This window comes from Toxorhynchites rutilus, chromosome 3 (genome assembly GCF_029784135.1).
Source record: "Toxorhynchites rutilus septentrionalis strain SRP chromosome 3, ASM2978413v1, whole genome shotgun sequence".
NCBI classification, from domain to species: Eukaryota; Metazoa; Arthropoda; class Insecta; order Diptera; family Culicidae; genus Toxorhynchites; species Toxorhynchites rutilus.
Window position 1 is genome coordinate 106824644 of NC_073746.1, and position 13127 is coordinate 106837770.

Below are 13127 nucleotides of genomic sequence, written 5' to 3' on the forward strand. Positions count from 1 at the left end.
CATCGTTCGCAAGAGTTAGGCATCGCTCGAACCACTCTCCGACGCATAATTCGTGTTGATTTGAAAATGTTTCCATTTAAACGGCGCTACATGCCATACAGCGGCTGTCACTACCAAATTATTGCGCGAAATGTTCCCCGGAAGATTAATATCGAAAAACGGCGATTATGACTGGCCACCGAGATCACCTGATTTGACGCCTCCTGACTTTTTTTTATGGGGATATTTAAAATCCAAGGTATACACTGGTAAACCAAGGACCCTGGCTGCGCTGAAAGACAATATCCGACAAGAAATTGCTGCCATATCGGCCGAAACATTGGGCAAAGTGATGGAAAATGCCGAAAAAAAGGCACATTTTGCGGTCAAGGCCAGAGGCGGTCATTTACGAGATATCATAATCAAAAAGTAGTTAGAACAAATATCCTTGGACCAAAATAAATGAATTTCAAAAAAAAAAAAAATTAAAATTCCACTTCTTTACTTTGCTATTGCAAAAACAAATCCTTCCACTTTAAATGGCCCACCCTGTATGTATGACCGTTATATAATATTTAGCGAATAACTATACGAAAGTCAAACATTTATATTTTGCATTTGAACGTAAGAATCTAACGACGAATAGTTAATATATGGATCCGTTCAATCCAGTTACAAAAGGGACTGAAACCAAATAAGAATAGCCCGGTAATGATCTTATGCATTATATGCAATACATATTCCACGCCACTAACATTAATTTATACATTTCATTCAACAATATTCTAGAATATGAAAAAAGGCACTTGTCCAAAAAAGTTACTCCTATACTCGCGTCAGTATGTCAGACCGAAAGTGTTAAAACAGTGACACACGTCCCCTTTGTACCAACACATGCGATACGCTAAACCAAGGTTGCTATATATATGTATACTAGGTGAAGCATCATCGTCACTTTAATGGGAAGGGGACTACAGTTTGTGGAGCGGGGGTTGTTTGTTTTTGTTATTGTTATGATACGCCATCTTTGCACATGCGGGAGTAGTGTATTTTAAAACAGTGGAATTAAAAATATCTTCATTCCAGTTCGAAGATTTTCAAAACAGAATCAGGAAAAAAAAGAACTTGAGGTGCAGTGTTAAGTTCAAGTACTAGTAAGTCTGTTAAATATTTGAATATTGCTTTATGCTAACTTGTAAGATTTTTACAGATGATATGATATTATAATGTAAGAGATTACCAACAATATGCTCAACAAGCAATGGCCGATATACGTATGAGAATTGGTGACGGTATTGACCTCTTCGTTTGTGGTATCAGTCCCAACGCCACTGTAGAGAATAATTTTCTGGATTTCCCGGTTTGAGACCTTCTGCAAACAGTAGTGATCTTGTAGTGATTGATCATAACAACAACGGGAACAACATTGTTGAATGCAGCGGTGACAACATCACACTTAGTAGTACAGCTAGCAGCAGTAGCGATTACTGTATCACAGCACCAGTACCAACAATGAAGATTCCTATGAGACAAGAGTCGCTGACAAACTTGCAATCCGTCTTGAATCTGAACTGGATGAAAATAAAATGCTAGGAAATCATCCCTTCTCCCCATGCTAGAAGCCCACACCAACGTACTCATTCTGTTCACTTCTGAATTTTTGAAACGAGCTAGACCGTTTGTTCTGGCTATCATATTTTTTTATCGATTTGTTCACCGTGTTTATAACGGTTTCTGCGTCAACATTTTCGAAAAGGTTATCTTAAGATAACCTAGTGTTTAAATCAAAATACATTCCGTCTAGCATACGTTTTTTATGTACTGCATTTATTTCATCGATTAAGATTGCCCTCAAATAGACAGTAGCATGTACTGAAATCTTGATGTCTGTATTCATTCGAGTTAGATTTAAAGAGTATTCCATTAGACATGACAGCGAAAGTAGAAGAGTAAACTGAAAACGAACGAAAAACTGTTATTAGAAACTATACAACATTACATTTAAGGAGGGAACATGCCATTATATAATTCATCTAGGATCCACGCGCCTGAACTTTGGCACACCGTTCGTAATATTCTGCCCACGTTATTTTCAGTCCAACCGTTTTTATAGACATCTAGGAGAGAAACAATCGATGGGTTGTCCTCAATTAAGCGCTTTGGTGACGATACCGCAACAACACACGATACGGTAATCTGCAGAAAACGTTCTGAAGTTTTGTTTTGTTTAACAAGATAATTGTTCAACATTCGTAATTGTTGCAGTATTCGTTCTTGATGATGAGCATATCATTGACTCGTAATGTTCACCGCCAGGTAGGAATAACTTTCCCCGTTCGTTCCACGAATGTACGCACGGCGACGTTTTGGTGACAAAAGTAAAATCCACTTCCGCGATAAGAAATTCGCTGTTGTTGAACTAAATATGTTTTCTGTAAGGTAAAAAGTCTAAGAAGTCTATATCTGACAACGATTTTTAAGCTTTAACTCACCAATATCTATTCCGAACGTGGACACTAATTTTTTGACAAAGCATATGTTTATGCTGCGTGATCTTCGCTCCGTTTACTGCACATAAGTTTTCAAAAGAAATTGCATAGCATTTTATTAGACCATGGCGAATTTGCCTTAGAACATCTTCGAACCAGTTCTCACGTAACTAAATAATCTGATCCAGTGCACCTTCAGGAGAGCTCAAAACAATCTGATCCGTATCCCTCTGTTGAATCATTATTTCCACACAGAAGCACATCTCGAATAAACGTCGTAGCAGTTTGTAGGCAACCGCCGGCAGCATTCTGCTGATTTTCCTGTCCAGATTGAACGACAACACTCATCGTTTGCAGTTGATGCTAATTAATGAATCCATCGGACTGCGTCGAAAGTATTTCTTTGCCTGCTTCTATTTCAACCAATCTTATTTTTGTGCAGCTGCTTATGCTTATTGGACACTTACACTTATATGGCTCTTACTAGAGCTGTTTGTATACAATATGATTGTTTCACCTGGTATGTATATATTCAACCACCTTGCGCTAAACGATGACGAACGACGAATAACGAAGCTAGAGAGAATCGCAAAGTCGTAGTGTTGATATTTTCTGAGAAATGAACGATTTATTGATTTCTCGGTCTGACAGACCAATGCGCGAGTGTAGGAGTGTTAAAAAGGGGGGGGGGGAAGGTTGGAGTGTCTAATCATAAGAATCAGACAGACAGACAGAAATCCATTTTTATATAGATAGATATAAGATATATATAAATCATCACGATTTACATGTTTTGCTTTTTTCTATTTAGAAACATGTCAAACGCAAGAATTTACAAACAAATATGTTGCGAGCAAAACATATTTTTTTCATGAGTCTCCATAAAAATATACCAGATATGTTCGAGAAACTATGAGTTATAGAAAGTTGGCATCTCCGACAAAAGTTCATATTTTAATAAGATTCTAAAACTTTGTTGAATACACTATATCGCTATCTTGAGTTTAAACAAAATTATAAATAGTTGTTATTTTTAAAAAAAAAACCCAAAAAGTTGTTGTTAGAAAAGAAAACCATTCTCGTATATGAAGCCCATCTACTAATCTGAATTGATGGAAATTGAAAGGGCTATTCATAAATATTTTTTGAGAGTTATAAAAATATGTTCTTGAGAGAAAAATAATTTCAATTTTTGATATTTTTTACAGGATTATCTAAAAAAAAAAATGTTTGCATTTTTTCATGATAATTGAAACAATTTCTTACATTCCGCAAATTTGTAAGTATCACAGTTTTTGAATAATATTTTTTTTCGTAAAACGTTTCAAAAAAATTGTAGTCTGATTAATTTTTGAAGATTTCAAGTATGTGAGGTTGCTTAACACTTTCGTCTCTCCGTCACCCAGATATGGGTGACACTTTCCTAGTTCAAATTGAATAGGAATTTTAAAAGGAAGATAGAATAGGTACCTAAGTGTAACTATTGGATATGTAGAAAAATAATAAAATTACAGTAAAACCTGTTTCTGTGCGGTTATTTTTTGTGCGATTTTTTTTGTGCGGTATATGAAAAGCAGCACATTTGACTAAGTTATCGTCCATTTAGTTTTTTTTTCGATGGTTTCTATGCATTTCAGTGCGAGAAAAGCATATTTGCCTCTCAATTATCCACTTCTGAAATCATTCCCCTCCTCCCATCAAAAGCTCTAAGTTTTTCTAAGTTTTTGCATGACATGATATCTTACAGCATCACGTTTCGGCATGCAACTAAAAGCACAAAACAGCCACACGCAACCGAAGAGGCAAACTGTCTCATCGCAAAGCAGGGAAACAAAAGGGAATTGAACGGTGAACGGCGTGGGTTTGAGTTATTTTCTTGGGAGAAATTTTTTTTATGCGGTCTCTATCTACCGCACAAAAAAAGTTTTTTCAAAATGTGTACCGAACACGGTTTTTTAATGCTACTGGTGAGGTTTTGCACGATTTTTTTATGCGGTCCCTATCCCTCGCACCTTTTTTTTGTGCGAGCCTGTATAACCATATCAATATAATGTTTATACTATATTTTTTATTAATTTATAGTGCTGATGGTTTATACTGCAGCTTTTTGCAAAACCCATATAACATGACTTTGGCATGTGTTATTGTTGTCAATTCATTTTCAAATTGAATAAAATATTGCTAGATCATGTAAAAGTTGTCTACCAACTGAGTTTGATCTTCATTTAATAATTTATCCGCAAGTTGGGCTCCGCACTAAACGCAGAAAAGTCGTTTTGGGCGACGAACGTGTTAAAAGATCAATGTCTTTACACCCACAAAGTTTCAAAAAAAAAAGGTCTGGAGCTCACAATTTTTTTTCTACATTTTGATTTCCCATTTTTAACGTTTTATGATTGCAATAAAAGCACTGAATCCACGATTTCATAAATTAATAAAAAAGAGGAAGATTGGCTTGGTTTCGTGGTAGAATGTGTTGTAGGGAGAGATCAGAAAACTTATCTCGCATACAAGTTTTGATTACGGAAAAATCTCGATTCTAAAGCCGGATGTTTATTTTTTTTTTATCCCATTTATTTATTTAAGGCTCATTAGCATTTTAGCTGTAACCGAGCCGAATTTTAATCGTGTACATGTCACATGGTTATCATATCTATAATTAGCACATTACACAGTTGCCATTCGCCAGTATTCCTTCTATACCATTACATATGGTACATTCATACAGTAGCCATTTAGGCGTAAGGGTATTCTTTCTGTTCTTCCATTATCCAGTTGGACCACCGGACAGCGGAGACAGTTGATTGATCATTGTTGAGTTATTTATAGAACAGTAGCCCGATGTGTCTGGCAGAGCAGAGCAGTTGTATGGATGAATCGATCTTATTTCGACCGTGGATCGATCTCCATCGCTGATGATTGTTGCGTGGACGTAGCTATTCTGTAACAACACAAAGATGGTCAATGAGGCCCCTGAGTTTTGAACTCACGATCGATCGCTTACTAAGCGAACGCGCAACCAATGTGGCTACGGAGACCCCCAAAGCCGGATGTTAATAGAGTGAGTTGTTGTTTAATTTCGAAGAACTGGATGATAGTGAAAGTTAAAGAATTATCAAAAATACAGAATTGGAGGCATTTCATGATAAACATCATTTCAAAATCTTTAAGAATCGATTTGTGAAGAGGTGTTCGAATATGAACAAAATTTATGTGCTCTAGGCACAGACAACTATCGAAGTTTTTTTCAATAATTCCATGTCGACAACCAAATCAAATATCTACGGCTCCGATGCTATGCTCTGTATTTGGAGTGGACAGCTTAGCACAATGTATTATGAGCAGAAACAATGAGTTTCTCCAAACGTTGGTTAATATGGCTACACTCATTTAAATCAATAACTCACGGAATGGGTGAAAACAAAGATCTCTCGTGGATCGCCTACGATATGATAAAACATTTCGAGAACGATTTACGTTACTAACGAAGTAGCTAAACAACAGTTTCGATCACATGAAGAAAGAGGAATGGATCGATTCGTAAATCGGCTTGGGGGTGACTAGCTTTCTTGAGGAGAGAATACGCTCGTTGAAAGGTGATTTATGAATACCTAACTGAACCTTCGGTGAGGAAACGTTCGGGGTAAGTGAAAATCGAACTGCATAGCTATTCTGTTGAATAGTCTTTGCAAACCACTGAATCCCCTAAACATTCTGTAGTTCGTACGATGTACGGGTAATCGTAGCATCGCACTATTCCGAAGAGCTCGAGGTCGAACGTTGTTGTTTCCCAATGGTTTACAAGAGAACGGGACAGTCATTGTGTCCTTGCAAAACATCAGCTATCAGTAGAGCTCTGACTGCATCTCTACGGACCGATAAAAGTTCTAGGTAGATCGGCTGACAACGATTGTCTCGTAACTCGGTAATCGGAAGGGGTTCGTAGAGAGCAGTAGAGATTTTATATTATAACGATGAAGTTTAAACGAAAATACTAAAAAAAAATCATAGAAGATAGTTGAGTAAGTTTCACGACTACTTCCACTATATTATCCGCTACCGATCGCTATATTAGTTCACTCCTGGTAAAAGACGTGGCCTAAAAACATAAAAAAGCATAGAAACGTGTATCTGACCGAGAATCCTGCTAGCGTTATGGGGTTAATTATGGATTGGCGGCTCAGGAACATCCCTTTGCATTAATAAACAAAAATCAAAACCGAGATTTTTTCGATTTGTTAAAGTTTTTTTTCATTGTTCTATGGTACAAACATTGTGTGATAATGTTTGCATCATTGACTGGCGGCTTAATGGATGACTTAGTGATGACTTTTTTTTCGATCAATCGTTAAATTTCAATTCCAAGCCGGATGTGATGAAGGTATTTTCCAGTGGTGAGAAACGCGTTCTTTGGGGGGAAAATGAAGGCGAAAATTTGTTTCGTATCGGTTGCTGTCGTCGTCGCCACACAATCGATTCGGTTCGGATTTTCTGTTGTCGTTCTGCAAAAGGTGCTGTGTAGCATAATTTGTGTGTTATTTCCTTTGGAAATTGGGTTTTTGGGAGCGTTGGAGATGAAATTTTGCTAAGAGATACCGAAAAATTCCAGGGGTATTTAAGGAGTTCAGCGTTTCAGTGCCGCTCTAGACAGCGAGCAATCAACAGCACATGTTGATGCCGCGAGTCAATTTGATAGGGTGCTCAAATTGGTCTTTTTTGCTTTGTGAATCGTTCGGGCCCTTCAATGCAAGCGTTTATTCATCGATTGTTGACATCGGTCTAAATTTGTGAACTTATTTTCAACACTTTGCGGATCGCTCACGAGATTTCTCGTTTTCGCGTTCCTTCCTTACGGACTTGTGTGAAATAAGCGGACAAAAGAATTTGTTGCGTGAAAGTTTCTGTTCAACGTCTTGCTGGATTTAATGAATAATGGATTATTTCAATTGAAATAAATTGATTGTTTATCAAGTAACAGCCTTCAAAATCATGCTCATCAAATAGAGAATTGAATCATTCATCTTCCACATAATTCTTTTTTTTTCTTGATCGTGACAGAGAAGATTTATAGACTGAAACGTGAGCATGGGTCAATATAGGAAAATTTACAGAATTTTGAAAATAAAAAAAAATTGTTCGAATAGAGTTATCGAAGTTATTTTACCTATCTTCCAGCCACAATTTTATTAATCATACGAGAAAAGTTATAAGCCAAGTTGTATGGAAGAAATTAATTTTGTTAAAGAAAATTGAAAAAAGTTTTTTGAAAGGACCCAAAACACATTCTTGAGATATTACTTATTCGATACATAATATTTTTATCTATCTTTAGCAATATTTCCATTGCACAGTGGTCCAAAAGTGCAAAAACGTGATCGTGAGGGATTTCTCCAAAACGGTTAATTTTACGTATATGATGTCTTCGGAGTAGTTTTAAATTACAACGAGGGCCACCTTTTGAGGGCTGCCATTTTGAAATGAATCCCTCTAAAAGTGGGATCCAAAATCCTTCCATTTTTTTCAGCTTAAGAGATAGGAAGTTGGTGTCTTCATAAAAATTATAGTTATGTTATGTTTTTTTTTTTTTTCCCAAAATATATTTTTTATTAAGGCACATGTGGCGTTAGCCTGACGGGGCCGGGAGTACAATATTATGACAAATTTTGTCTTACAACTATGTTAGTAATATGTAACCGATTACTCGCGGTTGGCTCGAGGTTAGTATTACAAGTGTTCTCATAATTGGTATGTTGCAGTCTTCGATGCTCTATACGTGTGCCCGACACGGGCTACTTCCTATTGGGATGCAGCTGACCATTAATCAGCAACGCTCCCTAGTCTGTACCCCATATCTAGCGTGGTGCGTCTTTCTCGACTCGAGGAATCCAGGATAGAATGGTCACTAGCCGGCGCAATCATCAGTTCGTGTAGAGTTGTCATGAGCGGTACAACCTTTGGCTCTTGTTGAATGATCAGTGGACTGCACAACATTTGGCCCGTGCATCTGTAAAGAGTGTGTGTATGTATTGCCGCGACTAAGTAAAAGTTTATCGATCGCTAGGAGGGATATGAAACGGGGACACAACGAAGGAAACATCATTAAACGTTGACATCGGCGTTTCTGAGGAACAGGTATAGATGAAGCAGAAGATCAGGATCCCGGCTACCTAAGATATCCCGGACGGGGATATCCGATTGTCTGCCTTTTGCTCTCAGTGCTCTAGAGAGCTGAGAGCGAGCAGCATGGAACCGGATACACGACCAGACAATATGCTCGATGTCGTGGTAGCCATCGCCACAATCACAAAGATTGTTTGCTACATATGTTATGTTATGTTATGTTATTACATTGCACTGTAATAGTAATAACATATTTTTTTAACAGGATAACGTAGATGGAGGCCTTCCTTTAAATTAAGTGTAACTTTTGAGGATACAGGTGGATACAGACACTTGAAGTGTGGTTTTGCAGCATTTTGCTTGTACTTTAATTTGTAATCGGTTTGGTCTGCCCCAATCTGCCCCTTTATGAAATATCCTAGTTCAAAAATAGGTCAATTTTAACATAAAAACTCCAATATCTCCAAATATATAAGAGATAGAAAAAAACAACGTGCGTCAAAAATGTGTGTTTTGACTAGGTAAAAAAGTTCTGTAAACATTGTAAAATTGTAAAAAATCAAGAGGAAAAGTTAGGACGAAAATATTATTTTTTGGTGCTTTTCACCAAAAATGTCCCATAACTTTTTTACCTAAATAGATAGAAAGTTGATGTTTTCAGCAAAATTGTTTGTTTTGATAAGAGCTATAATTTTTATGAAGACACCAACTTCCTATCTCTTAAGCTGAAAAAAATGGATGGATTTTGAATCTCACTTTTAGGGGGATTCATTTCAAAATGGCAGGCCTCAAAAGGTGGCCCTCGTTGTACTTTGAAACTTCTTCGAAGACATCATATACGTAAAATTAACCATTTTGGAGAAATCCCTCACGATCACGTTTTTGCACTTTTGGACCACTGTGCATTGGTCGGAAAAGGGTCTAAGAAAAGTTATAGCCCAAATCATATACAACTTGTATGGGGAAATAAATTAATTTTAAAAAAATTTAAAAAAAATATTTGAAAGGACCCAAAACACATTTTTGAGATAATACTCATAGAGAATACTTTTATCCATCTTCAGCCAAATTTTCGTTGGCCGGAAAAGAGACTAAGAAAAAGTATGGGCCAAGATATATACAAGTTGTAGGAGGAAAATTAATAAATTTATCGAAAATGGAAATAGTACTTTTTCACACTCGAAAATAAAATGAAGGAACAGAGTGCGAATTCGAAATTTCTGCTTTAAAAAAAAATTAAATGAAAAATGAAATGCTTTAAAATCGTTAAATATCAACGCATGAAGATGGGGTATAAATCTTTTTAAAGCATAATTTACATGGATTTACACAGAATATTTTACAGAGAAATTTGTATTTCGATGTAGTGGATAAAAAATATCGGGAAGAAATGAGAAATCGATTTCTTTCTGTTTTTTCGAAGATAGCAAATCCAATTAACGTTATCAACTATCTTTCATCTGATTTCTATAACGTTGTTGTGGACCATTCAGTACTGAGGTATTATTGTATGAACGAAAATTTTCGAATTCGTATTTGATAATAAATAGTTATATAAAATAATAAATAGTTCAATAAATAATCATCGAAAAACAGTTTCGAAAACTCTAATAGATTCTATACATCCAGGATTTTTTTACGCAGGGAATAGAATTTTGTTATGATTTGTCGCGGTACACCATAGTGATGTACTTTGAGTATTTTCTCAAATTTTCATTTCCAAGCCTATTATGAATGGGGAAAAAAAAAGAAAAACTCTTTTTTTCACTTTCACTTTGCACTATATAGGAGAATTATCTCATTATTATCTGAAAAAAAAATCATACATATCTATAAAAGGCGTAGGAACACATTTAAATACGAATTATAGTAGTACTGAATCTCTAAATACTAAAAAAAAAGTTCAAATTCATCTTGAAATACGATTTTTTTAGCACTTCAATTTTTTAGAAATTTATTTTTTGATTATATTTCTCGATATATCATACTAAGATGCACTTTCAGTATTGTTTCCAATTTTTTATCTCAAAGCTATTGAGAATGACGTGCTAAAAATTGAAAGGTACGTTTCTCATCATAGATCCTATGGATAGGGATTCGAAAAATAGTCAAAATTTCTATGCAATAGAAAATTTTATTTCGTTTTTACTCTTTAATTTTTCTTCCTTATCCAGCAAGACCCTTTCCGCCGTACAACTCGTGAACGTTTTGGCCAATAACTTTTCTCATACCCTTTTCGGACCAATGAAAATTTGGCTAAAGATAAATTAAAATATTTTTTATCGAATGAGTACTAACTCGAAAATGTGTTTTGGGTCCTTTCAAATAACTTATTTCAATTTTCTTTAGAATAATTAATTTCTCCCACACAACTTATTTTTAATTAATTCGTTTATGTTTACAGGCTCAGTTACATAAGTTTTAAGGAGCCGAATTCTTAACTATATTTTTATAACTATATATAAACAATTTCCTAATTCAATGGTTAGTAAGGTAGAAAACCGATTACTCGTGGTTGACTCCCTCCCATACAACTTGGCCAATAACTATTCTCAGACCCTTTTCCGATTAATCAAATTGTGGCTGGAAGATAAGTGAAATATTTCTCTATCGGATAACTTCGATAACTCTATTCGAACAACTTTTTTTGATTTTCAAAATTCTGTATATTTTCCTACATTGACCCATGCTCACGTTTCAGTCTATAACTTTTCTCTGTCACGATCAAGACAAAAATGAATTATGTGGAAAGATGAATGATTCGATTCTCTATTTAATGAGCATGATTTTGAAGGTTGTTACCTGATAAACAATCAATTTATTTTTATTCATTAAATCCAGCAAGACGTTGAACAGAAACTTGCACGCAACAATAACTTTCATTCGCTGAACTTTCATCCGCTAACTTCACACAAAGAGGTGAATGAACTGCAAAGTTAAAAGCCTCTTAAAACATGCAGCAAAGCAAGCAACTTTACACAAGTCAAAACGTGCGGTCCCAGGCGTATGTCTTACATATTTCTTCCCGGTCCTTAAAGTGTTAAGTTGGTGTTGTTTTCGTTTGTGCCGGCAACCATTTCCAAGTCCTGCGTTCATAGTGAGACCGTGTCTTGAACATCTCCCGTCTGGTTTTTATTGTGAATATTTTCTCATGACCGTGAAATTACGCCTAAAAGTTGAGCACGGAAAATTCGGACAAACATAACATGCTGCCATGTATTTGTTTTATGAGTGGAACATTTCACATTTCCACTGAATTACGTTAAGAGTGTACTGAATCATAATAAGCATTTGTTGTCATTGTAAGTTCATTGGTTTACACTATGACATGATTGATAGGAACAAATTAAAATTGCCTTAACTGTTGAATTATCCCCTTGTGTAATGTTCTGATGCGATTTGATGATCATCTCACCATCGATAGGTGACAAGGGAGTGTAGAAAAGCAAATGAAGGTAAATGAAAACAAAATGACTTGTTTTAAAACTCATTCGACATCAAGAGACGCGGTTAAAATGGCAGAAGTTTCGCAAGAAACAATGTTAAAAAGACAGAAGTTTTCGTTTCGTTTTCCTTTTCGAAATATTGATTCTAAGAAAAAAACATGGTAGGAACTCAACAGCGAACGATTCAGTAAAAGTGGTGGAGCTCACTAATAACAAATACACTCGTTCAATATTCAATACAAATTTTATTCATAATTTGTTTGTTCCATCGGTATCCCATCTCTGAATCAATGAAGGTGTAGATCATGGCGGTTATAAGCTATAGTCCTTCCAGCGTGCGTTCCAACCTACTCCTCAAACTGATCCATCGATTCTTCGTGATCCATGTGAGACCGATATCCGCCTTTTCCACCGCCACCGTATCCACCCTTTCCGCCACCGTATCCACCCTTCTCACCACCGTATCCGCCTTTCTCCGGGATGCAGGGCACCTTGGAGATGCTGGGTGCACATCCAACCAGCAAACTAGATCCACACTTCACCGTGGGGGCTTTCGCCTCGTATGTGTGCACCTGAGGAGCCCCGTATCCTCCACCACCTCCGCCGTATTTCTGGGGTGCCTCGTACTTGGGCGGAGGTGGGTAGTTGGCCAGCGCACCGACCACGAAAGACAGTAACGTCACCGCGAGCAGCTTGTTCATGATTGTTGTCGAAAGTGGATAACGGTCTTCGGCTTGAAACACGATACTCCGCGGTGGTGCACAGCAACGACTACTGATGATTAGAACCGAGAGTTGGGGTGGGTTTTATATTTCACTTTTGCTGACCGTCTTGAATAGGGAAGTTGAATTATGGCGGTCACTTTCGCGGAAGTTTACTTGTTTGCAGGAAATTTGTACCTCTGTTTGTGGCAAACAAATTCAGCGCACTTAATTGCGCCGGGCAGAGCAGCGTTGTTGGTAAACTTATATGTCTAGGCATGAGTTGAAGAATTGTTATTGAAACTATCGGTAGACTGTTTTTCTTCTGAATGCAAACCAAAATCAGAATTTCAGCATGCTGAATTTGTTCATATTTACAGTTTGCTCAATAT

The 13127-nt window shown here is 36.5% G+C and overlaps 1 protein-coding gene across 1 annotated transcript; it reads right to left on the minus strand.

The window, feature by feature from the left end:
* Nucleotides 1–12381: 12381 nt before the first annotated feature.
* Nucleotides 12382–12735, minus strand: LOC129773395 (vitelline membrane protein 15a-2-like). Its single transcript, XM_055776991.1, has one exon. The coding sequence runs from the start codon at nucleotides 12733–12735 to the stop codon at nucleotides 12382–12384; it is 354 nt and encodes a 117-aa protein (XP_055632966.1).
* Between the last annotated feature and the right edge of the window lie 392 nt (nucleotides 12736–13127).